Genomic DNA, 27,954 nt, shown 5'->3' on the forward strand with positions numbered 1-27,954 from the left:
AAATACTTATGGAACCCTTTACCAAGATTCAACAAATGTTAATATTTTGCCATATCTATGCATACTCTCTAAATACATATATACACGCATATGTATGTGTATGTATTATGTGTATGCATAAATATGTGCACACACACACCTGTTTGCTTTTTTCCCCTGAATCATTGTGAATGAAATGCAAATGTCACACCACTTAACTCTTGTACTTCAGCATCATTTCCTAAGAATAAAGACATTCTCCTAATGACTGCAATACCATTATGAAACCGAAAGAGAAAGCTAAGGAAAGTAACATTGGTTTCATAACATCACTCAACATCCATTCCATATTTAAATTTTCGAATTTTCCTAAAAATATCTTTAAAGATTTTTTTCTCATGCAATATTGAATTAACTTCACACATCATATTGCTTGGTTATATCTTTGGACTTTTACATCTAGAACAGTCTCCCTAATTTTCTTTTTTTCTGGGGACAATGGATGTTTTGAAGAGTCTGGACTGTGATCTTGTAGAACATCCCATGTTCTAGATTTGTCTGTACGCATCATCACAGGGTTTCCCTTGTGCATCCACACCGCGTATTTCCTATGAAGTGGAGGTGAAGTCTGACGGCTTGACCAGACTCAGCTATGTGGCAAAAACACTTTACAGCAATGTAAACTTTCCATTGCCCCAATCAGGGAGAGGTAATGTGACGATATCCCACTACTAGTAATTTTGAATTGGATCACTTGGTTCAAGTGGTCACTGCTGTCTCTCTCCATTGAAATGTTAAAGTTTTCTCTTTGTAAGTAACCAGTAAACTCTGGGATGATAACTTGGCATCGTGTGAGTGAATATCCTGTAACCCTACTGTCTTTTCCTAGGGATTTTAGCATGGGCTGCAAAATGATGATTTTCTAGTTCCATCATTTATTAGCTGCAATTCTTCTTTAAGGGGAGCCTCTCTCTCTTTCTCTTTCTCTCTCTCTCTTTTTCTTTTTGGTGTCAGGGAGTCATTATTGTTTTGTGGATATTGTTCAAAGCAGTGTGTTATACACGGTTTCTGTTATTATTCTTCTTGATACTTAAGTTATCCCAAATTTGGCCAGGAAGACCCCTTTCTAGCACACTCTTTTATCCTTTTGACATAATCCTCTTAGCTCTTGAGAATTGTCTTGCTTTTAGGCACAACAGGATTCTCAGGCATCCTTTACACTTTGCCTCAGATCTGGGACCAGCCATTTCTCCAAGAAGCTCTGGTTCCTTTGGGTGGAGAATGGTATTAATAAACCAGATATGAGTGTGATATGTATTTTTATTTTCAGTGAAACTATTACAGTAGAACCACTAACCTTTTAGCCAGAACTGAGAAAACCTATTGAAGTAAAACATAATTTTCACAAGGGCTTATTGGTATAACTATTCTCTGTGATTTTAAATTATTTTCATAGTCATCCTCTAGAACTAAAAAAAACTGTAAGTTTTATTGATGTAAGAGTATAAAGCTGCAAAATTAATTATTATTTATTGATGTAAGATTATAAAGCTGCAAAATTAATTATTCATTATTGACTATGAAAGCTTCAATCTAAAGCAAGACAGCACCATCTAATATAATGTTTTTGAGTGGGAAGCAGTCTCCAAATATCAATAATGATGTCCCAGAAAATGTTGGAGCAACTGTTCCCAGAATTCATAGTTTTGCATTTCACATAGCAGTTATCTTTTTTCAGGAAAAAGTTCATAAAATATATCATCTCTTCAAACATGTTTTATAGAATGCCTACTGAGTGCCTGGTACAATACTAAGAAGCCAGGTTTTCAAATCAGATCTTTGGTTGATAAGATTTGTCTCAATCATTATCTTCCTAAGGAAAGGATTTTTTTCTGTGCATCAGGTAGTGGCCTGAGTGCCCAGGCACTAGGGATACAGCAGTAAATGTCACAGAGTCTCCACCCTTATGGAGCCTAGAGAAGAGACAGAAAACTGCAAAGAGTAATCTATAATATCATGGTACTATGGTACTTAGATGCTGAGGAGTGCAGTGGTGAAAAATAAGGCAGGAACAGATAAACAACAAGTTGCTTCTGTATAGCCCAGGGGACTATGTACAATATCTTGTAGTAACCAATAAGGAAAAGGAGCATGGAAACAAGTATATGTATGTGTATGTATGACTGAAACATTATGCTGGACACCAGAAATTGACACATTGTAAACTGACTGTACTTCAATTAAAGAAAAATAAGGCAGGGAAAGGGCACAGGGACACCCAAGATAGGGAGGAAAACCATAAATTAAAACAGCCTGGTCTGGGAAGGATGCACAGAGAGGGTGCCATTTAGGAAAATGCCGTGTGGGTATTCGAGCAAAAGCAGTCTGGGGAATGCAAATCTAAGGCCACCAGGAAGGAGCATATGGAGTGTGCTGGAGAAACAAGGAGACCAGGGTGGCTGGAGGGGAGTGACAGCAGTGGAGAGGGGAGCAGAGGGAGGAAGTGCAGATGATGTGGTCACTCTGAGAACTGTGACTTTCAATCAGAGCAAAATGAGAAGCTATTGGATAGAGAAGTAAGGAGATCTGGCTTGTGTTTGAACAGGAGAACACTGGCTGCTGCTCTGGGAAGAGAGCCTACTGGGGTCAAGGGCAGGAGCAGGGAGAGAAGGAAGAGGGCTGGTGCAGCAGTCTAGGGAGAGAGGATAGACCAGTGCAACAACAGCGGAGGAAGCAAGCAGTAGTCACAATCTAGATACCTTCTGAAGGCAAATCCAACAAGATTTGTTGACAGTTTGATGTGAATTTGGAGAGAAAGGCAAGAGTGAAGAACGACTCCCAGGTTTTTGGCCTGAACAGCTGAAAGGATGGAGTTATCGGGATTGGAATAGAGAAAAGTGGGTGAGGATTTGGGAGTAGCAGACATCAGATGGAGGCCAAGTGAGCAGATGGATTTCTGAACCTGGAGTTTAGGTGACAAGTTTGGACTGGGGAAGTAAAATCATCAATTGACAGCATATAGATGGCATTTAAAGCCAAGCCACGAATCCGATGACAAAGCGAATGAGGTAGAAACAGGCGAAAAAGCTGGGGGTGGCAGGGGGGACCTAGCAGAAACTAAGGAGTGGCCAGTGCAAGTGCACTATGCCTGCAGAGTCAGTGTCCTGGCACCAAAGAAGGAACCTTCAAAGAAGTAAAGAATTACAGCACGATAGTGCTTATTTGATTGCAAGTGCAATTTTAATTCCAATGTTTGTCTTTATTGTCAATCAATTTTAACATACAAAACTAGAGACAAAATGAACGCGGTAACATTGCTAAAAGCACATTTTAGAAAGAAGTTCTCGGCCATAAGAAGAGATTCATTGCAGAACCACTATTCTTAACTACTCCCATCTCTCGGAATGCATGGACATGTAAACACTCGTAATGTATGGGTGAAGGATGCAAATACATCCTTGTCATCTTTAGAAGGTCATCATTAACACCCCCTTTCAGGGGAATGATAGCATCTGCTTTTCTTGTCACAAGCTAATGAAAGCTGGAGCCTCAGCTAGGGGCAGCTTGACCTTGCCTGAGCGGCAGCCCACCCTGCACATGATCTGCAGGAACACCTGGATTCAGATATTTCTGCTCCAGGAAATGTCTCCTTACATTTCTTTCTTATGGAAACATCCAGTGGTCACCTGATTCATGGCTCCCCGTGATATGCAAACGGAGTAGAATTTGGTAACCAGTTTAGTCAAACATAAAACACCAAGTCACGAACTGCTGCCCTGATGTATGTCTGGGGATGACCATCAGTTCTTTCTTAAGAGGCAGCCAGAAAGGGTTCTCTAGGCTTGTGAACCCTGGACCTGAGTATTTCTCCCTTTGAGGATGTTGTCAAACCCTCACAGAAGTTATCTTGTTAGGAGGGATTTTTTTTTTTTTTTTGTCCTTGCTGCAAACCCTTGTGCCCTTGCTCTCTCTGCCACCTGTGGGTACCCTCCTGGACTCTCTCCTCTCTAGCCTGCTGTACTTCTTGCTTCCTGCTGCATTTTCCTTTTCTCCTGTTGCTGAAGCTGCTGGGAGTTGATCTCAGTCTGCCAGTAACTCTTTTCCAGGCCACTGTTGCAGCCTTTGTGTTGAACAGATCCCCTCCAGGCTGCCAACACTTATGCTAAAGGTTGTGTCTGTAACTCTAGTTCTTGGGAGTATTTCTGTCTGAATTCCTTGGTGAGGAAAGGGACTCTTTATGTCCTTCAGACACCACTGTTTTCAAAGGTCAATTTCTGGTACAGGAAGATCAACCACCAAGGACACAGACAAAAATCCCATGCATATGATGCTACCATGTTCCCATCTTTCATCCCCACTTCATCACATCCTTCCCTGACAGCAGTGAAGCTTGGAAAAGCTTTGTATGAGCTAGAAAAGCTTGCTTGGGGGAAGGCTGAGAGAGGCTTCACAAGCAGCTGTCTTAACATAGAGGACATTAGGGAGGTCATATATCAATAGTAAGCAACACTTGAAAATATGTTTTGCCTGACACCAAAAGCTCCAGGATCCCAAGCCTGTTGCCCCTCCCCCTCTATCCTACTTCCATGGTCAGTATGACCCTCCACCCAGCCTCTCCAGACAGCCTTCTCTAATGGCTTTTTATGTCCCTTTGGTACTACCAGATGACTAGATAACCCACCTGTCCTCATACTAAGGTGATGATGGCTGATGGTTTCAGCTTATAAAGAACAATGTTTTATTTATTAAACAAGGGTCTTCTAGCGACTCAGTGTCCTGACTCAGAGGAGTCACTCACTGAGTTTGAACTGGTGCAGAAACAGATCTTTCTACACTCACCTGGGCAAGGAGGTTTGGGGTCCACATGGACTACCACTTCTTGTCTTTGTGATTCATATATGATCTCGCTTCATCAGAGAAGTTTTGCCTGCCAACCTAAACTAAACTCACGCACATTCATTCACTCACTGACTCACTCACTCATTCTACTTCATTGCTCTGCATCATATTTACCACTATACCAGACCAAACTTCGTTTCTTTGTATCTTAACTCATATATTATTTTACATATATTAATGCATGAAAGTATGTATTCAGCATCTCTTTTCATTATAATATAAGTAGCGTGAGAACAGGGACCTTTTTAAAAAAATCATTTTCTTGCTATATCTCTAGCACTTAGAATAATATCTGCCATATGACATTCAATAAATATTTGCTAAATGAATGAACAGATGAGTGAGCAGAATGACCACGCCACCCTTATGACCATGGAAGATAGCTATAACAAGTTCAACTGGTTCCTTCATTCCCCAGCTACATTTATGGCTGGGAATGGTCTAAAGGACTTTGGAGTGCCTAGTAATTGTCCCAATAGGAAGCAAAGCTGTAAGGTTAAGCCTCCCTTTGCTATAAGGTTCATACTATACTTCTGCTAAATCTGCAGCCTGTGGAGCTCCTGATATTTGATAGGTGGACAGACTGCGTGAAATGGGGCCACGGACAACCACTCACTGTTGTTATCCTGAGCTCATTATCCTGAAAGAGAATAGTGGGAATCCACTGTTGCTTTAACAAAGATTCAGGTGAGGGAAGTAGTGGCCTTCACAAAGGCTGAACCTTCAGAACAATATAAACCCAGTGTACAATGCTGTGTAAATGCATTCATCTATGGTTTTATAATATGCATACATACGTCCCTCTCTTAAGCAAAATCTACTTTAATTAAATCCCTAACATTCTGATTAAAGATGATAATCCTTTTGCACTGTGAACTCGTGATAAGTTTGTTCAGTTTTTATCCATCTTTAAAAGACAGTGCCGGCTTCCTTTTGTTTCAGTCTAGCTGTGTTTTGATGCCCACTTGCTTGCATGGCAATACATAAAACCTAATATTTATCCAAGATTAGGTTCACTTAAATCTTCTTTGTCTTTAGTTGTTGGCAGCACTCATATGGTTTTTCTTTGTGTAAAGGAAGAATTCAGTGTTATTTCCTTTGACAGATACTGGGAACTTTGGGGATATATTCAGTCTTCATAAAATTACTTTATTACAGTTCAATGAAAGGGAGCAGAATCCTGGCTTTAATTCCATTTTATATTCTCCTGCTGGTCCCAGCAATGGAGGCTGCTGGGCTCCGGGAACTGCAGGGTGATCACCGATAAAGTGAAAAAGATATTAGAACAAGGTCTAAAGATTATATTCATTCTGGAGCTAGAACATTTCTTAACTCAAAAATGGGGGAAAATTGGGGTTTTGAAATATTATTACCCGAAGGCAAAAGGCAACCAATTGTAGCTCTTCACCCTCATGGTAGCTCATCAGTGATACTGAGGCTCAGAGAGGTTAAATAACTTTCCCAGGTTCTCACACTTAATAAGAAGTAGCTGAACTGGAATTTGAGCCCAGTGATGTCTGACTTGAGGCCCATACTCTGCTGCTGCTTCTCCACAGCCTGTCACGGATGCACAAGGTTCAGGGTCTCTGTTCAGAGGAACAACAGCAACAACAACAACAAAATGCAGAGTTTTCTATTTTAAAAGTTGTGAGCAGATAGGCACGCCACTTTAGCAAGCAAACCCTAAGGGCTAACCACATACCAGGATGGCTAGTGCTGGGATCAAATGCAGTGTTGCATTGATACTTCTTCAGTAGTATGCACAGTCATTCTTTCACCAAGAATATCAGTCAGGGTATTTGGGAAATCAGACATCAGTGGTAAGGAATTCATTTATTAATTTCATAAAGACAAGTTTTTAAAAAATGACTTCTTGCTTTGCTGGTTTTCACATATTTTAATCAAGGTGGGCTTCAGGGGCCCCAAACCCCTTGAAATAATATAAAATTATTTTGTGTGAAAAGAGGTTCCAGTTGCAACTTTCATCAGATTTGCAAAGGGACCGAAAAAAAAAAAGATCCCAAAGAGTTGAGAACCCTGGGAGTTCCTGGTGCGGCTGAGGGTGCACTGAGGTCCATGTTCATACTGGTCTGTTCCCATCACATTGCAGCCTGTGGTCAGTGAGCTGGCAACTGCCTTGGTGACAGCTAGGTCACTAAATGTCCCTTCGCAGGAGCAACCCTCCCTGCCCAATTTGAGGATTATGGTGGTAAAGCTGTCAGGCTTAGTTTTGACAAATTGTTTTGGGTAATTAGTCCCTTTTAATTGCTTGTGGAAATAGTCATTTTAGGCGACAAGATTATTATATGCTGCTTGTTAATGGGTCCTCCAGCATCAAGAAAACACCACTGAGATTGCCATGCCCTGTTCCTGTCACTCTTTGGTGTTACTCTTAAAAACACCAGAGAAGACGCTTAGTTAAGTCAGCTCCCTCTCCGTGACATGTACCGAGCATGAATTTCTTTTCATCCTTCTGCCAAGTGGAGGATTAGAGAAGGACTTTCATCTTTTCCCTGCTACCACCAGCCCATGTCGGCCTTCGCAGACTTGCTGATTATTAACTTGAAAAAGCTGGGGAAGTTTCTGGCCCTTCCCTTTGCCTGTTTACCTGTTCAGCCAAGTTGCTTTACGACCGAATGGGTTTTGAATAAACAGGGTCCTAGGCTGTGGAATATTTGACTTAGCTCAGGTTGGATATTTTCATTGCTTTTCACTTCACTGGACAGGAGGGTCCATCTGACTGCTAGGTCAGGGGAGGTCTCCCTAATGGTTCACCACATTCCAGCTCTGGGGAGGAGGAGGGATGGGAGGTACACAACTCTTCTCAGCAGTTTAGGAAGCGAGGAATTGATTGGCTGTTTACTAGCTATGTCCTCCTGGGCCATTTGTTTGACCTCCCTAGTCTCTCATTTCATCATCTGTCAAAAAGGGATAAAAATAATAGCCAGCTCATGGAACAGCTACAAGGTCTAAATGGTATCTTAAGTACCCAGCACATGGCAAGAGCTAAACCAAACAAAAGAGATAGCATCGATTATAATTACAGTCCATCTCACCTTCTCAAATCTAGAGCTTATAAAGAAGACTAAAATTGTGGAGAAGTCAAAGAAACAAATATTATACTCATACCCAACTTTATCTTCATGACCTCAAAGCTTGTATATGTAGCCATATCTAATCCCAGATACACTGAATCCTTTTTAAAATGGTGCAGATGAAGATATATATTATTATACTGCTATCCATTCAAAGTGGTTGACACTGATTTCAGTATGTGTAGCCACATTCGTAGAAATCAAAGATTGCATGAGAAACTGACAAGAAAGCATTTGTAGGGGACTCAGTGTTTCTCTCTAGATCTGTTGGAACAATCCAGAGATGCTGCCTTTATGATGCTTTCTCAAAAATGAGAGTTTCATTTTTTTTAAGAGAAAGATGTTTGTTCTTTTCCCCTCGTTTTCTAACTATCATGAGGTTTTATTCTCATTCTTTAGAAACTAAATGCTAATAAATTTGCTCCTTCCTGGAGTTGATTCTTATAAGTTTTAGCATTTCACTTTGGTTTTTCCTCAAATTTCATAAGGATCAGTACTCTCCTTTATTGTTATTTCTTGGGATTAGAGTTCATATCTCTTCTCTATTTACTTCACTCTCCAGCAGGCAAACTCAAACGTTGCATCAAAGGAGTAAAATGTCATCTGAGGAAAAATGCCTAGCTCTCCAGTTATATCCCCAAGTGAGAAAAGCCTTCTCTAAGAATTGGAAATGGAATAGAAAGCTGGAGGTTTGTGCATTTTGGGTGGTGAAGATCTCTCTTTATTGTTACCTTGAATACAAAGCTTTCCCGAGACTTGACCTAGCCAATTGTAAGGAAAAGGAGAAGGGAGAGTTTTGAAAATTATTTCAGTTAGATAAAGTGTCTGGTGAGAGTCCACAGAAATATGAATTATAACTCATATGGAAGGCTAAGGGGTTCAGTGGGTCGCATCTACATGACAGGGAAAACAATACAAATTATGTGTATTAGGGACATGGGGGTGTTCAGCTAATGCTTCCATACATGAGATAGACTCATTTGTTCAATAATGGTGTTATTTACTCTTCTAGCTGCTGTGGTCTGCGTGACACTTCTTGACAGACTTGAATGTGACCAAATCAACTTTCCCCATGATGTTCTGGTGGAGTACCAGAAACGGCCTCAGCGCCTCATCTCCAAATTCATCAAACAGCGGCTCGGGCTTCGTGACCAGACATCATAGCTGGGCAACCCAGTCCTTCCCTACAAGTCTATAGTTCCAGTCGTAATGTTGAAGTCTTATATAATTTGTGGCATTTTAATATAGTTCTCATCCACATGCTAAAATCATAATTGAATGATTTAATAAAACTCTTTCTCTTAAAAAATGGATTTTCTTGTAAAAGAATTTAATAACTCAGATTCAAATTTCATTTTAGAACAAGTTAACTAAGTCAGTCTAATAATTAAAATTGTAAAACTCCTGTATTGTGACATTTGGAGTTTCATATGCAGCATTAATTAAGCTCACATCAAAATAGATCAGCCACTTGTAGATAGTTACCCATCACTCTGTTTCTGAAACCAGTCCAGAAATTCATGTTAGAATGTTGTCAGGCACTTCTAGGTGCTGGATAAGTGACAGAAATTGATCATGCACATTCAAAATATTTACAGAAAAAAGTGTCAGTGTAATATAGGTCTACATGAAAAAGCTACCCTTGGGGAAATATGACCATACTTTTTTTTCCCCTTGCAAGATTTCAGTGCACCATCGAACAGGATTAGCAGCTTAGGTTTGCCCATGTTTGTGATTTTTATCACAAAATATAAAAACTCTATATCACACATTGATTTTTCAAATGAAAACCTTTGGAAATGCAAAGAAAGATTTTCGTTTTTCTCCAGAAATCACAAATGATTAAATCACCTTCTAGCAACCTTTTTTTTTTTTATGGAAATGTGTTTGAAGAAGCTGAATTTTAAAATTTCATTTTAACATTAACCTCATAGGCTGAGGAGTTAATATCAACTGAATTTAGACTTGAGTTCAAGAAGTTCAAGTCGTCCTTTGGGTGAATTTGGATCTTGTCTGCACCTTGCCTGTACCCTTGTTCAGGTCAACCCTCTGGGAGGCATGGTGTGACTTAGGGGGTACCCTACGCTCTATATGAGTGGATGCCACCTGGAGGAGGTTTTTTGAAAGCTGATACACTTAGGAGTTGGGAAGCATGGATGGGGGATGAGTGGAGGATGGCTTACCAATCTTGAATGGTATGTAATGTTGTGTACAAATATTTTTTTTGTTGTGGCTCAAATAAAGTTTAATTCTAACCATGATAGAGGTTTTTTTTTTTTTTTTTTGCCTCCTTGTAATCAATGACAATAAACAATCCCCTAAGAGGTAAGTCAGTTTTGGGACTTTTTATGGCAATGGGTGTGCTTGATGTGCAATTTTTAAAGATATCCCAATAATTGACCGTCAAATACCAGAATCAGAACTCAAAGTAAGGTAGAGTAACACTGCAGTCATTAGTGGGGTTTTCACTGTTTCATATTTTTTTAGACCAAGTGGAAAGTACTTCAGAGTGTTCTTCATAAGCCTTCAATTTGAACTTTCATCTATCTACTCCTGGAAAATCTTCTTTATTGAGAGAAGAGGAGATTATGATTGAGAGAACAACTAAATAATCACAGTTAATCCTCCTCTCAGCTCCTGTCTAAGGCTGTGGGGGGTGGGGCATATGCACTTGTGTATGCATGTTTTCTGCATGAGTATTTCCTGTCTCAGTAAATGGTATCAGCCGCACAAGCCAGAAACTGGGAAACCTCTTTGATGATTCTGTCTCCTTCATTCCCACATCCAGTTGCCAAGTCCTGTTAACTGATTTCTCCAACCTGTCCACAAATGGAAAGCCTTCCTGGTCCTCAAACCAGAGTCCTCCCAGCCTCTGCCACAGCCTTCCACAGCGCCCTCTACAGCCTCTTAAAAGTACTCATCACAGCTTGCAATTATGGCATGGCTTGGGTCTTTATTTTAATTAATGTGCTTAGACTATCAGGTTCATGAGGACAAAGACTGCATTTATTTTATTTATTGCTGAACCCCAAGCACCCAAACAGTGTCTGCCTCATTCTAGGTGCTCAATAAGTGTTTGATAAATGAAGGAAGAATGAATCCTTTCATATGTTTCCCCTATAAACTCTCACTAAAATGCCTCTAGTCTTTGCAAGACTCATCCTTTCTTTATTCAGTCCTTTGTCAGCTCAGCTCTCCTTGGCCGTCCCTCCCACATCTCATTTTGTCGGGTGGAAAGTCCCCTGTACCATCAGTATAGCGTTGCAGTGATGTCTAGAACTTCTTGTTTCCTCCTAGAGCATGGGGCTTTCCCCTCTGTCAAAACCCAAATCCAGATTCACTTCCTTCAGGAAGGTCTCCAAGTTCAATCCCCCCTCAGTGCATCATACTTAGTTCCTTTAGAACTAGAGTTGCACTAGGAAGATATCAATGTGTCCTCATGTATATGCTGCATTGAGAACACTCATCCTTTTTCATGAACTTGGGTAATGGCTGCCCAGCTGGTCTTTGGAGCCTCGTGTCTCCTTTCTCCCCTTCGACTGCCATGGAGAGTTGCCCACTGCAGGCATTCAGCCACTACTCACCTCTGCTTGCTGCACATCAGGGAACCAGCTCTTCACCTCACCTCTCACCCCACCATCCCCACTCATTCAGCCTTGCTCTCCTAGAACTCCATTCAAGAAATAAATAGGCTTGCAAAAACTCATCCGATTATTTCTATGTACCAGTGTTTATGTGCATTTTTAATATTTTTTCCTTTGTACATTCATTCATTATAAATCCATATCCCTCCTTCTTCCCCCAAAGAATCAGAGGCAGCTTACAAGGATAAATAAAAGCACATCACGATAGTATAAATTAGACCTAAGTGGGAAAGAAAAAGGAAAAAGGAAGGGAAGGGGTGTCGTTGGCACAAAGTCTGAAGCTAACACCATTATGCATCCCCTACAGCCCACGCACTGGGAGACAACAGGCCCTAAATTGGCTCCAGGCTGCCTAGCAGTTGCTTCATAAAGAGAAAACATTTACAGCATCTCCAAGATAAAATGTGAACTAATGACCAGAAGAAGAACAACTAGTCCTGGTTCTACGAGGCCACGGTGTAGTGCAGTGTGAGTGCGGGAGGTGGGGCGGGCGAGGGGGTGTGTCAGTGCATTTGCTCTATGTCACTCTCAAGACTGATGCATGTCAGCATCACCAGGGAGGCCTTCAGAAACACTGTTTGGGGCCTCATCTCAGACCAGTTAAATGATCAACTCTGGGAGTGGGACTGGGTAGCCCTATTTTAAAAATTTCCCCTAGTGATTTTCAGCCTGGGTCAAAAGCCATGATTTAAAAGAATGAACAGTCTGTGAATCTGGCAGGCACCCCTCCAGCCAAATTTCTGGAAGTCTTTTGATGATATCTCCACTGGAACAGTTATATAAAGGTCAAGATTTTCTAGTTGACTCTCACTCCTTGATGTCAAGAACAGTATCCTTTTTTTTTTTTTTCCAATTGAGGTATAATTGACAAATAAAATTGTATATATTTTTTGAAGTGTACAGTGTGATGATTTTACAACCCAGACATTGTGAAATGACTACTACATCAAGTAAATAACACATCCATCATCAATTGCCAAGATATGGAAACAACATAAGTATCTGTTGATGGATGAATGGATAAAGAAAATGTGTTCTATATACATAATGGAATATTATTTCAGCCATAAAAAGGAAGGGAATCCTGCCATTTGTGACAATATGGATGAAACTGGAGGGCATTGTGCCAAGTAAAATAAGCCAGACAGGATAAAACAAATACTGTATAACATTAATTATATGTGGAATCAAAAAGAGCCAAACACATAGAAACAGTAAAATGGTTACCAAGGGCTGGGGACAGGAGATGGGGAGATGTTGCTCTACGTGGTCAAAGGGTACAAATTTCTAGTTATAAGATGAATAAGTTTTGAGGAACTGATATACAGTATGGTTACTATAGCTAATAATATTGTATTGTATACTTGATTTCCTTAAAGAGTAGATTTTTAGCATTCTCACCAAAAAAGGAACAATACCTTAATAATTTTAGATCCCCAGCAACTTGCATAGTATCTGACACATAGTAAAAGTGAATTCATTATACATATTTTATTTTTATATATTTATATAAATATATACAACTCATTTTTATATTTATATATATTGTTATGGATTAAATTTTTGTGTCATTCCACTCCCCTCTCCCACCAAATTCATATGTTGAAATGCTAACCCTCAGTGTGGTTATATTTAGAGATGGGGGCCTATAAGGAATTAGGTTAAATGAAGTCATAGGATGGGGCCCTGATCTGATAGAAATAGTGTCCTTATCAGAAGAGACACCAGAGAACTCACACTCTTTCTCTCTATGTACACATGTACTGAGAAAAGGCCATGTGAGGACATAGTGAGAAGGTGGCCATCTGCAAGCCAGGAAGAGAGCCCTCAACAGATACAGAATCAGCTGGACTCTTGATCTGGGACTTTTAGTTTCCAGAACTGTAAGAAAATAAATTTCTATTGTCTAACCCACCCAGTCTGGTATTTTGTTACGACATCCACAGCTAACTAAAACATATGTCATATATATGAATTATATATGCGTGTGTGTGTGTGTGTGTGTGTGTGTGTGTGTGTGTGTGTATAGTGTAGATAATACATATAAAAGAACCCCTCCCAAAACAAAGGCACAATCAATCAATCAATTAAAGCAAATGCATAGCTGACTGCCTGTCAAGTTAATTTTGTCAAAATATCATCCCTTGACCAACCTTGTTTGACAACCATGTGTCAGTGTAATTTGCTATGTGGGCTCATGAACAGCCATGATCAGCTCTTCTGCTCCATGTTTCAGCCCCAAACACACCAGACAATTGACACACAACAACTGCTTAGTAAAACTGAGTCTCTGGTCCAAAATGCACCCGATAACTTCTGGCTTATTCTTACCTAGTTATAGAATGTTATTTAGTGCTTTGCACCCTATAGGTACTTAACAAGGACTACAAACTATCAACTTCAGAAATGTAACAAGTGAGTTTGAATTTTATTTCCTTCGTTTAAAAACATAGCTCTTAACATTTGGGATTCATTTGGGAGACCATTGATACAATCAATGGACCCGCTGAGTCATGACAGGAGACCTGTGTCCCCTATCACAGGCCACCGCTCCTCTGGGTGGCCCTAGTCACACCACTGTCCTCTCTAGGCTGTGGTTACTGCTCCCCTCTGGATCCCTCACATGAGGGCTGGTAACATTTATTCCAGCTACACCATCCTTTGTTGTTCCTTAAATTCTGCCCATCCCTTTGTAAATGGTCCTTTCAGTAAATTCTCTCAGTTCCCCAGTTTAATTGTGCCACCTGGTTCCTGCTGGGACCCATGAATACAGCCTCCAAAATACATCTGGGGACTCAAAACCATTTGGAAAAACCTAAGAAACTAAAGTCATTCTATAAGCAGATCTTTCAATTACAATTTTTTTTTTTACTGCAAAACAAGTTAGTATTTTTCTTCTTAACTGGTAGAATACTTAAAAAAAAAAACAAAAAAAACCCCTCTATTCAAGAATGTATGCTTGTATTGAAAATTCTCCTGAAGCTCTCCAGGGCTGGGAGCTTGGGAAACACAGTGTTCGACTTACATTTTCCTAGCTGGCTGCTGGGCATCCCACGTATGAGAGGACTGAAAGCTTGAGTAAGAGACAGATAAATGGCCTCTATTCCTTGCCTCCAAGCTACATGTTCCGTCATCCTGTCAGGGAAGGAAATTAAAATTGTCTGACACACTGAGCTTCATAAAATCACACTATTCTCTCCAGGATCCTGTGTGCCTCTAGATATCTACACCACAAGGAGTCTTTTGTGAGGATCCAAGCTACAATCTTCATCTCAGGATTAGCGCTTAAGTCCAAGAATCCTTGATGACTAGGGTCTCTCTTTGTCCCTTTTGAAAAATAAACTATGTAAACTTTTCTTTCTCAATCCTCCTGAACTTTCTCTATCTTTTAAGAATCCTAAAATAATAGCCAGTGGCTCTACCATCCAAGTCTTCTAAGATGAATAACTGAAAATACTTATAATTTGCAACCTGCTTCATTATTCACTCCTCAAGGGTTTTCTCAATTTCTGAGGTGCTTTTTCACTCCTCCCAAACAGGTGTCACTCAATCTAGAATCAACTTAACATTTGTTTTTCTAAAAACTGAGTGTAGCAATTTTCACTTGAGAACAAAAGCCCACCATTAAACCACTTCCCCCAGAAACCTTAAATATGATTTCAACATTATTTTTAAAAGTATAACATAGTTTAAAATATCATCAGGCAACTAGTCTAGAAATCAATGTCATATAGTCTGTACAGGATTAGAAAAAATTACCCTCCAAAAGGTAGTAACTTAAGATTGTGTCTATTTTTTCCTATATTTCTAAAATTTCTCAGAAAATCTGTTACCCTCTACAATAGCATAATCGTTATCATTGTGAAGCACTGAGGACATTCCAGAGTTACAGAAATCATCTGAGTAATCTGATTTTGCCCCTTCCTCTGTTGGAAAAGGAAGTACAGATCTTTAAAAATCTAGATTCTTCTTTTCACTTTCATATCACTTTATTTTTTCATCTGCATTTAAGGCCCTTTGCATTTCCTCCCAACACTGTAACCAACAAAAACCAATGATGCGGCAAAGTGTTACCCATGTTCCACTTACTCTGGGTAAATAACCAACAGTGGACACCAGTCCACCACCCAGGTCTGTCTCCTACCCTCCTTGGCCCTATCTTCTCCTTTCTTCCCCTTGGACTCCAGAGGTCTCACCTGCGCTAGAGCTGGTTCCACGACTGATTTAATGTTGCAATGCCATGGACCTGGTCTACGTAAACATGCAAATGATAGAACAGATGTATTTACAGAGGATCTACTTTGTGCAAGTCACAGCGCGAGGTGTTGAGGGAGAGCAGGACAGTTACCTCCTTTAAACAATTTACAGCCTACTAAGTTGGAAGCACTAAGACAAACTGTGGATCACTACAATTCAAAGATAATCTGATAGACTTGAAAAGAGATGTGGGAATAAATGTGTTTTAAGGAGTTACTGGGGTAATGATCATGTAGAGCTGAAAAAATGGTGGCTATTCAGGATGAGCTTTTTTTTAAAGGGCCATAATTTTGAGAAAGACTCTCAGGAGGGTGTGGCCATCAAAGAAAAAAGCATGAAATAAGACAAAGGAGGAAAATACAGGACATATATAAGAATAGTGAAGAATCCTGCTTGCCTGGATTGGAAAGGTAATTTGGGGCTCTATTACATGGGGTCCTATAAGTCAGAGTGAGGAGATGGGACCTTATTCCTAGGCAAAGGGAAGGAGCTGAAACGCATAGAGCAGGATTGATCCGAAGTCTGTTAGGGATGAGTGTAAGGAGGAGGAGGGAGGCTGAGATAATTACCAGTGACAAGAAGCTGCACCTGAAGCTTGCACAAAAAGCAAGACTTGACTGGCTCCTCTCAAAATAGCCCCACGTTTGGGGGAGGGCAGAGATGGAGTAAAGATAAGATGGGGCTGCCAAAGACATTATTTTCTTGTTCGACTAGTCAGCTCCCCTACTTCTGAAGGTCAGTGCCTTCAAATTTTCACCTAATAAGTTAAACAGCTTACATATTTCAGAATAAAAATTCCCTTCTCCTGAGAAGATGATGTGTTTCCAAATTCTCTCTTTTGCTAAAATGGCTAAAGAAAGTTCAAAGCTGACGGAGCCAGAGCAATAGCCGTAGGAGAGAATGGCGTTTAAAAGACTGATGAGTGAGTGATGTCAGTGGTGATCTCAGCATCTATTTAGATAAAACTCCTTACGGCTTTGTGGCTAATAAAAAATTAACTTCCCCCAAAGGCTATGTGTATAAAATTCAATACATTAAAAAATAGAGGCTCTGTGAAATGCTGGCACATGCTACAACATGAATGAACCCTGAGGACATTATGCTAGGTGAAAAAAGGCAGACACATAAGGACAATGATTGTACCAAGAACAGTCAAATTCAAAGAGAAAGAAGGTAGAATACTGGTAACCAGGGGCTGAGGGAAAGAGGCAAAAGGAGTTACTGTTTAATGGGTACAGAATTTCAGTTTGGGGTGGTGAAAAAGGTCTGGAGATGGAATGTGGTGATGATTGCACAATAATGTGAATGTACTTAATGCTGCTGATTTGTACACTTGTAAAAGGTTAAAATGGTAATTGTGGTGAGTATATTTTACTACAGTGAAAAAAAAAAGCCTCATTGAAGTCTGTATTGTGATTATAACACCAAATTCTAATTTACTAATTTTTAGAAACAAAGTTCATGCTATATGGTCTGGTGGAATCATGCCCGCTGACTGGCAATCTACAGGGCTTCTCTGGTCTACTGGAGAAGTCACGTGGCTCTAAGAAGCTTGCTTGACGAATGAGGAGTCAGAGCAAGGAGCTGGGTCTGGTGATGGTTACCAGTGGAGAGATGATTTTGCCTAATGTTCTCATCCTCAATATAGGAATATATCTGCCAAGGAAGCCTGAATCTTTGCATCAGTCAGTCCGAGCACTCTTCCTCAAGACAGTGTCACCAGTCAAGGTTATTTTTCAAAGCAGTTTATCAGAGTCAGGAAGGCAGCAAGAAAATATGACTAACACATCAATAGCTATTAGAAAAAGTGATGAAATCTAAAGTCCTCAGTAGAGAGAAGAAGAGCAGGATCAGGAAATATTCTTATAGGATCAAATTTTGTGATTTTAAGATGAAAATTTTAAACCCAACATTCATTGTCCTACATAGAAATGCTTTGGCATCTTGATGACAGTAGAAGACCAATTAATAAGGCTGTTTACCTTTTCAGGTTGTCATGGCACATATGAGACTCTCTAGGATTGAAATATGCTACTAGGGAAGGAAAGAAACTGGTATGAAGTGGGGGAAAGATAAGAAGAAAAAGGAAATATTGAGAAGGAAGGGAGACAAATAAGGAAGGAAGATAGTTGTGAAATACTGTTGTGAGAAGAAAGAAGTCTCCATGAGATGGAGAGCTAACATATATATCCCAAAGCACTGGAAATAGCGACAAAGCTGCATAAAACATTTCTGGAAGAGAATAAAAACACACTAATAAACAACAAGTTTCTACTGTATAGCACAGGGAACTATATTCAATATCTTGTAGTAACATATAATGAAAAAGAACATGAAAAGGATATGTATGTATATGTATGACTGAAACATCATACCAGAAATTGACACAACATTGGAAACTGACTATATGTCAATAAAAAAATATCTGGGGGTGAAAAAACCACACACACATAAAACATGGTACTAAAAAGGAAGAAATTTAAAGCCAGAGTAGTGACCTGAGCAGATACTTGATAACCTGGAGGCTTGGACTTAAAGTTCATGTAGACACATTTTGGGTGAGGGGTTGGGACTAAGACCCAACAGAAAAAACAATCTGACCACCCACCCAGGAGACCCTAGTGAATCTTGTCTGTCTCTATTTAGGCAACCAGCAGGGAAAAACATGTAATTTCCTGAAAAGTCCAAACTCCATGCTTGATCCTTACTCAGGCTTGCAGTTGAAATTTATACTGAATCCCTGGAAACCCCAGTTCGAAATATAAACAGAAAATTAGGTTGTGGAACAGAGATGCCCTTGTCACTCCTGGTATATATAAATGCAAAACTATGTGTGGAAACACAGACACACCTGGGTGGAGGGGGATTCTCACAAAATATTCAGCCTCATTTAATATGAGCTCACCATAAAAAGTCACAGAATAAGCAAGTCACAATTTTGTGTAAGGCACAGTCAATGGTCACAAAATACAGGAGGATTAAATTCAAGAACTTGAGTTACCAGACTGGGACTTAGAAAGTGACTATCAAAGAAAATTATTATTTTAAATTATTAAAGTTATAACAGAAGTAATTAAAACACAGGAATGAGAAATGGAAAAAGACAAGGCTGCCTATGAATGACATTGATGATGATAATAATAATAGTGCAGCACTGACCACCTGCTAGGCACTTTTCTAAATGCTTTGCAAATATTAATACATTTAATCCTCACAACACTGTTAGATTGTATTATGAGGTATTATTATTTTCCCATTTTATAGATGAGAAAACTGGCACACAGAGAGGTTAACTGACTTGCTCCAGGCCACACATCTAATAAGTGACAGAGGTGAAGTTTGCACAAAAACAATCTTTACCCAAATGTCTCAGTCATTTGAGCTGCTATATATGAAACAAAGATAGCATAAGCTGGGTAGCTTATAAACAACAGAAACTTATTCTACAGTTCTGGAGGCTGGAAAGATCAAGTTCACTGCTGGCATATTTGGTGTCTGGTGAGAAGCCATTTCCTGGTTCATAGATGGCTGTCTTCCTACTGTGATCTCACTTGGACAAGGGGGTAAGGGATCCTTGGGGTCTCTCTTACAAGGGCTCTAGTCTCATTCAGTTGGGCTCTACCTTCATGACCTAATCACCTCCCAGAAGCCCCATCTCCTAAGACCATCACATTGGAGGCATCAGACAGTGTTTAGGGTTTCAACACATGAATTAGGGGGGAAACACAAACTTTCAGTCTATAGCATCAGAGTATAGGATCTTAACCACTACAGTGAACCAAGACCCTTTTATATCCAAATAAAATTTAGAATCTCAAATATTTCAAAATTTGAAAATTACAAAAATGAAAAAAGTTGAAATTATAAAGAAAATTCAGTGGATGAGTTAAATAGTAGATTAGGCATAGTTGAAGAAAGATTTAGTGACCTTTAAAAGAGAACCAAAAAAAAAAAAAAGTGAGAATACAGCACAGAAAGAAAAAGAAATAAAAGTATAGAAGCAAGAGTAAGAAGCATAGAGAATAAAATGAGACCCAACATATTGCTAAAAGAAGTTTCAGAAGGAGAGAATAGACAGAACAATTAAGAGACAGTATTCAAAAACATAATACTAAGAAATACCCAGAATTGGTAAAAGATATAAATATTCAAGAAGCACGATATAAATAAAGGTAAACCTTACATGGGAATATCATAGTGAAATTACCTAAGAAAATGAAGGGTAAATATTCAAAATAAGCAATAAAAGGAAAGAGAGGGGTTCTCTGCAAATAACAGCTTGACTGATGACACATACCCCAATAGCAGCCGTAGAATCTAGAAGACTCTAGATTATTGAGAAGATTATATATTTAGAGTCCTGAGGAAAAACAGTGTCAACCTAAATTTTACACCCAGGTAGACTATCATTCAGGAATGAGGACAAAATAAAAACTTTTTTTAACAACAAAGATGGAGAGAGTCCCCTACATTTAGATATTTGCTGCAAGAACAACGAATTGAAAGATGTGCTTCAGGTAGAAGAAAATGAACTCAGAAGAATGTGTAGGAGGCAAGAAACAATGCTGAGTAATGAAGTTGGTAAACACTGAAAAATCCATTTGGGGGATTAAAAACCAGTACTAGAGAAAATTAAAATGGAAAACTGAAGTGTGATCTGTGGAAGGGTCCTGAGGGCCCACAATCACTGGGAGGAGAGTAGAGCTTGGAATGACATTAGACTTTGTTAAGTTACTCGCAAGTATTAAAATATAAGGGCTACCATCCAAAGAATGGGAGTCGAATGCTGAATTATCAATTAGGGGGGAAATGACAAAATAAAGGAAAACTTGATCAAAGTTGTATAATAAAGAAAGAGACAGAACAAAAAAGATTAGAAATAGCATGATAAATAAGGAATAGAATACCAGGTGACAGAAATAGATCTAAATGTACCAGTAACCACAGTGATTGTAAACTGACTTGACTCATCAGTTAACAGGCAGAGATTATCAGCCTGAAAAGTAAAACAAGATCCAACTATATCCTATTAATGGGAGAACTTCTAAAACACGATACTGAAGATTGACATTGAAGAGATAGAAAAAGGCATACCAGACTTAGATTTCTAATAGGATGGAGAACTGTCACCCCAAACACCCAGATCTGGAAAAATCACCCAGAGACACTGTAAAATGTCTTATTAAGCCCATAAGAAATTAGGGGAAATCCTTAAGAGAGAGGAAAAGCAAAGAGGAAGCCCATATCACAGAAGGAGATAAACACAAACACAGAAAGTGGAGCCGCCCTGAGTCAGGGGTCAGCAAACTATGGCCTGGAAGCCAAGCCCGCCTCTCCTGTTTTCCTAAAGTTCTGCTGGAACCCAGCCAAGCCCAGTGTTTACATACTGTCTCTGGCTCCTTTGGCATTACAACAGCACAACTGAGTAATTTCAACATCTCTGTTGCATGACTGGCAAACGTGAAAATATTTATATCTAGCTCTTTACAGAAAAAGTTCACTGACCCCTGTTCCAGGGGCCCAGGGTGAGGTAACATGGAGTGAGGCATAGAAATCCAAAGGCCTTTGCTCTGTATACAGTGAATGAGGTGAAATGGAAACTCCCTCAAAATAGGATACTTGAAACTACATTACTCTATGAAAAATAATGGGTTGAGGGAAAATCTGACTCTCTGCAAAGGGCTCAGATGAGGAAAGCTAGCTGGCAGCCTGCCACTGCTACTGGGATTACTGAGTTTAGTGGCCACTGCCTGGACTCATGCCCACCTAAAAGCAGCCTGCCAGCTCAGAGGTCCACTTCCAAGGGCATCTCTCAGCACCCTCCAGCTGTACTCTAAATGAGGTGTTAGCAGCCTTTCTTCTCTTGTTTCTGTTCATTATTTCACTCACTATGGTTGACACCTGTGTGGCCCCAGTTAACTCCCCAGGTAACATTTATCATTGATGTTACTCTTCTGGTTACAAAGTTGCATGTTTGGAGTCATCTGTCCCCAGCTTGCTTGCTTGCTTGCTTGCTTGCTTGCATTCTGTTACTTTTAATGCACAATATTACAGCATGCAGGGTTAAAACATATATATATATATGTTTTATATATATATATACACACACACACACACACACACACATACCACTATTCTTTTTGGAAGACCTGAATGCAGTAGAAACACCTAAATGTAGATGCTTCAAATTGAAATATTAAGTGCTTCATTAGCAATGTGTTTTGGTTTGTTTTTTAGCAGAATGATAACACTAAGAAGTAATTTTTTTCTAAATCTATATTTAGATTACCATAACAAGGAACACTGTCCTTGTTTCTGAGAGCTCTGTCCTTGCCTAGGTAAGATTATAGGAGATTTGGGGCAGTGACTGAACCATGACCAGAAGGTATGGGATTGGACCAGTGTTCACTTCATGCTGGAGAAGAGACTGAAAAAACAATAGGCTGGGTTTGGTGCTGTGAATTCTTGATGTACCCAGCACAGTGTTGTTCAATAATGAATAATTCCTTGAAGAAGGTACTGATTGCTAGCTTCTCATGGGTACTTGGTGAGAACTTGGGGCAAGCCAACCCCATTGGGAGGGGATGGATTTTTCATTTTCCCCTGGACCACCTCCCTGACACCCCTTTTCCTTCCCCCCATCAATAGTCCTGGGAAGACTCTAAAGGAGAATAGTTTCACCCCTTGGGAACTGAGATTGTTGGAGCCTCGCCTCCAGCTGGAGAAGGCACATGGCTTCTCTCCTGGATGCAGGCTGGCCAGACACAACCACATCATGGCAGGTGATGCCAGGGAGAATTGGTGGCTGGTGGGAGACCTCCTGGAGAAGTGCTGGCCTATGATCACATCGAGTGTATTAGTTCTATATTTCTCTGGTTATAATCCCCCTTCAGTCTCTAAGACTTCAATAAATCCTGTGGATTGCCACAGGCTACTAGCATGTGAAAGTAAGGAAATTCTGTTTTCATGCTTGGAGCAAAGCTGGGAGGGAGGACAGCAACTGCCTATGTGAGGCCAGATATGAGATGGCTAAAGATGATCTGCTGGGCAGTGGGGCTGCAGATGGAGCCACGGGGCTGCCTGTGATGAAAGCTTCAACCAGGACACTTTTGTGTAACACGTAGGCATTTCCAAAAACACGTGTGGAAGAGAAACAGGTAAAAATACTGAATGGTGGTTATGACAAAGCCATTTATATATAAAAAGAAGTGAGGCTTTATTTTCAGATTCACTATCTGGGACTCCTGGTATTTGGTGCATGAACAGATCTGGGGAAAGTTCTATGGACTAGACCTTGGAAACAATGGCTTAAGGGAATAACCCTCCTGAGGATTCACATTATTGTAAGTGCTTCAACTATTGATAGGAACTTAGCGTCTATTCCAGATATTGGGGATAGCTAGGGGGCCTTCTCAAATCACACCATTATGATACATTTGAGCTCACACCCAGGTAAAAATCTAGAGTGAGTCCTCATGCCTGACTGGTGGCTTTGTCCTATCACTTTCTATAGATTCCCAGCATAGTTCTAGATATTTGTGACAAAAGAAATGACCAGACTGGCAAATCCTAAGACAAGGAGACAGTAGAGTTCAGGGCTCAGAAGCCAGGTTATCTGGCTTTAAAACTAGGTTCTTATGAGCTGTGTAATACTGGGCAAGGCAAGTCACTTCCCTGTGCCTTGGTTCCCCAGTTACACAATACAGCTAACAAAAGTGCACACCTCACAGGGTTGTTGCTGCAGATTGAATTATTTCATACATGCAAAGCGCCTAGAACAGTGTCTGGTGTGTAGTTAGTGCTCAATAAATGCTGGATGTTCCTACTGGAAGTTCAGGCAAAGGACTGGATGTAGTCAAGGATCTGTCATTCGAGGGTTTTGATTCAGATATCTGCTTCTCACAACAAACCACCTTAAAGCAATAATGCATTACAGTTTCTCATAATTTCATTGGTTGACTGGGATCATATGGGTAGTCTTTCTGCTTGTCTCACTGAGGGTCTCTCATGTGGTTGTAGTCATGTGGTGGCTGGAGCTGGAGTCATGTGGCGGCCTGACTATAGTGGAATGTTCCAGATGACTCCTTCTCTCCTGCGTCTGGTGTTTCAGTGCTCTAGGACATAGCAGCTCTTTCCACAGAGCTTCTCATCCTCCAGAGCTCAGAATAAACAAACTTAGAATTCAGTTTTCTCCTGCAGTGATAAGAATCAGAGACTCCACTGATCCTCACTTTACATCACCCCAAACCTGATTTAGTCTAACCAATCATAAATGGTTCCCCCAACCCAGTCTTCTCCTTGCTTCTATCCAACTTATATCCTGCCCTCATATTAACCTTCCAAAAACACTGTCTTTGTTTTGGTACCCAACAAAGCTTGAACTATTAATACTGTCAACATGATAATGTTCAAACACCTTAGGCTGTTATTCAAGGGTCCATAGGACTGTGTCTGAGAAGGATAGGGTTAGGTTGGAGGATGACAGAAGGGAAACTCACATATACCAACAGGTACCGCTTTCTAGCTCTATTGAGCCTCTAAGGGTATACCAACAGCACAAAGGAAACATCTGAATGCTGTATAATTTCTTTCATTATAGGGACAGACCAAGGAGGCGACAATGGTCAGAAGCCTGCAGGGATGAAAAATCTGCTGAACAAAAGGGCTCACAAAAACTTATTTTCTTTCCTGCTAGATGGGTAGCATGATCAACTTCTGCTACTTTGTAAAGCCACTCAAGCTACATCACTTAAAATAATCATCCATGCCTAATGTTTGAGTTCTGGGTCCCCATGTTCTTGCTGCATAATATTCTACAGTCTTTCTTTCTCTGCCTGCATCACAAGTTTTGCAGTTCCCTTTATCTACGCCTGTGTAGAGGGCTAGGAGATTTCCCATTTCTCCGCAGAGGTTTTCTGAGGGCCGTCTTGGCCACGGTGGACCACAGAAGTCCTCTGTAATGGTGTCCCAATTTCAAGTTTAAACTTAAATGCCACACAATAATAAGTCTACTTCAAAACTCCCCCTCTTCCTTGACATAAACCTTTGGACTCATCCAAACTGGTCGATTCTTTCTGTTCCTTTTACTTCCTACTTCTTTGTCTCAATGCATAAGGTGGAAAAAGATGATAAAGAAGGAATGGAGAAGACATGAGTTGTTCCAATGTCCCAAGAAGCTGAGGAGCTGGATCACAAACCATTAGGGAAGCATGTGGGACAAGAAGTGTCTTGCCCTGTAGTTCTCTCACCTCTACTGCCTTTTACTCATATTTTTCCTTAAATATGTGAGATATTCTATCTCCTCAAATTCTGAGCATGCTTTAGGAAGAGAAGGGATTTATTTTAAACTTTTTCTACCATGTATATTTATCTTTACCCAGAGAAGCTATAGATAACTATTTCTTGGTTGAGTATCCCAATTAAAGGCAAAGTTCATACAGTTCACCCAGCCATCCATCAATCAACCCCATTTAATGAGTCAAAGAACATTTACTGGCTGACCCTTATTCACCTTGCAGCCCTGCTAGGGGGTTGCTCATCACAGCGCATGGTTTATGCAGTTCCAGAACGCTTAGACTCCCCTTCATCTAATACACAGCACCCTATAAAACACTCAGCTTTAAAAATCATTATTATAAAAGTAATACAGGCTCACAGCAAACATTAAAACAGTATAAAAGGGCATAAAGGGAAAAGCAAAACTCTCCTGGTCACCACTCCACCAAAATTTTCTATTCCAATTACTCAAAAGCAACAGTTGCTGACAGTTTCTTTTATTTCCTTCCAGAAATGAGCATTATTATTTTTACATAAGTGAGATCATTCTATATCTATTTTTCCATTGTTGATCCCCTTCCCTCACCTATATGGTGTATCTTTGTTCTCTTTTCATATTAGTCCAAGTAACTCTCCTTGCTTTTTCTTTTTTTGGTAACAGTTTTACTGAGGTATAATCCACACACCATATAAGTCACCTATTTAAGGTGTATAACTCTGTGGCTTTTGGAATATTCATAGGGCTGTGCAGCCGTCACCACATCCTCATTCTTTTTAATGGTTGCAGAGCCTTTGTTTTATCCTATGCCATAATTTCAGTATTTGGTAAACTGAATTAAGCTATAGATTGGGACTGAGAAAGTAGGGGAAAAAAGCAAATTGTCTAGAAGCATAAAAATAAAGATGCTTTGAGGCTTCCACTGCTTTTTTAAGTCAATTTTAAGTAACTCTGTTATATTGATATGAAACATGGTTGGGAAAATATTCTCTCCACATTATCTGGATCTTTTCTTTCCAAATAGCAGGGCCCTAATAATCCATGTGGACAGAAATTCCTATTGCATTGTGCTGGATTTCCTTTAGAAGTCACTTATCTTCACTGCCAAGTAAAGCTTTATTTCATTTTAGTAAGTTAAAAAAATTATCTTTAATAATCCTCCCAAACTAAGATAGCTTATAATATTTCAATAGTAACATGACTTTTTTTCTTGCAGCATTTGTTTTAAATATAATGCAAAGGTAAGTATTTCAGATTAACACAATATTTATAAAATGTCTAAAGAAATGTAAGCAAATTGTTTTTGAAATTGTTTATAAATATTAGGGATTTTAAGCATATGTGGTGTTAAGTAATACTGACATGTCTGGGTAAATGTGCAAAATAGAAGGAAAATAACGCAACTACTCTTTCCCCATACTTACATTTCCACATAACAAATTCTCTGAGGGACAAAAAAAGATATTTGGTAATATTAGTAAGGCCTATAGTGACATCAGAAACACATATTTAAATAATTTAAATAAATGAACCTGAATCAGGTTAGGCAGGAAAACAGAGTTAGACTCAAGTACTATGGAAGGCAGGAAAGAAAAGAACCACAGGCACTTGTTAGTATAAAAAGAGGAATTACTGTAGAGGTTGGAAAACATCTTTCTATAGATTTTTTTTTTAACTGAAGTATAGTTGATTCACAATGTTATGTTAATTTCTGGTGTACAGCGTAGTGATTCATTTATGCATATATATTCCTTTTCATATTCTTTTTCATTGTAGGTCATTACAAGATATTGAATATAGTTCCCTGTGCTATACAGTATAAACTTGTTTATCTATTTTATATATAGTAGTTAGTATCTACAAATCTCAAGCTCCTAATTTAACCCTCCCCCGCCTTTCCCCTCTGAAAACCATAAGTTTGTTTTCTATGCCTGTGAGTCAGTCTCTGTTCTGTAAATAAGTTTTTTTCTGTCCCCTCCTTTTGAAAAATATGATAACAGGACAGATTTGATGCCACATTCCTCCCTAAGGGCTGAGACTTGATTCCATAAGGTCATGCAGCTTGTGCATTCTGTTGTTACAATCCAGTCCCACAGTGAGTCTCAAAGTGAAATATCCAGTGTTTCTAAATGTTCAACGTCTAAGTTCCTGAAACCTTTCCCACTCAGGACCCATCTAGCACTCGGCAGTAATCTGTCAAGTGTTCATCCTCAAATGATCAGCCAACATACAACCATTTTTCTGAATTGAACAGATGTCAGAAACAGTAGAATTCTCAGATCTTCTTTTCTTCTTAGATCAAACTTCCTCATTTCTGGGATTTGACTGAGATCTTAAAAATCTGTATCTTAGATTCTCCTCCTGATTTCTCCAGGCAAAGTCTTGGTCTTAAAAGGTATGCCATTTTCCCAGGTTTCCTTAAAAATGTCTTTTACCTTCAAAATGACTTCATACTTTGGGGGAAGGGTATATCTCAAGTGGTAGAGTGCATGCTTAGCATGCATGAGGTTCTGGGTTCAATCTCCAGCACCTCCTCCAAGAATAAATAAGTAAATAAACCTAATTACCTCCCCTACCAAAAAAATAAAATAAAGAAATAAAATGACTTCATACTTCACCTCAGTGTCCTGGATTTAAAATCTAGCACATCTAAGGAGATGGTGGAGTTGTTTAAGTGGGGACAAAATAAAACCCAAGAAAATACAGTTCCCATTAAAAATAACCAAAAATATGTCAGATGTAGGAATCTCCACCCTCTTCATGCTTTTAAAAAATAAAAATACTACATAGAACTTTGGATATGTGG

General features: G+C 39.5%; 2 protein-coding genes across 11 annotated transcripts in view; one reads left to right on the forward strand and one right to left on the reverse strand.

Annotated features, from left to right (window-relative positions):
• UPP2 (uridine phosphorylase 2) overlaps window positions 1-10,234 on the forward strand; it is a 31,663-nt gene extending 21,429 nt beyond the window's left edge. For 2 of the 3 annotated variants that reach the window (XM_006176777.3, XM_032479515.1), the window contains one exon: window positions 8,986-10,234. In XM_006176777.3, the coding sequence (XP_006176839.1) occupies window positions 8,986-9,137 (152 nt within the window). In that variant the 3' untranslated portion in view covers window positions 9,138-10,234. Of the gene's footprint in view, window positions 1-8,535; window positions 8,663-8,985 lie in introns of all 3 variants that reach the window. The other variant, XR_001364940.2, reaches the window with a different exon arrangement.
• CCDC148 (coiled-coil domain containing 148) overlaps window positions 1-27,954 on the reverse strand; it is a 308,196-nt gene that overhangs the window by 71,094 nt on the left and 209,148 nt on the right. For 7 of the 8 annotated variants that reach the window (XR_004319878.1, XR_004319876.1, XR_004319877.1 and 4 more), the window contains one exon: window positions 14,643-14,752. The exons of the other annotated variant lie outside the window; for it this stretch is intronic. Coding sequence is in view for 3 of the 7 variants with exons in the window: in XM_032479509.1 (XP_032335400.1) it covers window positions 14,643-14,752 (110 nt within the window). In the remaining 4 variants the exon portion in view is untranslated. The remainder of the gene's footprint in view (window positions 1-14,642; window positions 14,753-27,954) is intronic. 8 annotated transcript variants of the gene reach the window in all.

The sequence above is a fragment of the Camelus ferus genome, chromosome 5, assembly GCF_009834535.1.
Source record: "Camelus ferus isolate YT-003-E chromosome 5, BCGSAC_Cfer_1.0, whole genome shotgun sequence".
Classification (NCBI taxonomy): domain Eukaryota; kingdom Metazoa; phylum Chordata; class Mammalia; order Artiodactyla; family Camelidae; genus Camelus; species Camelus ferus.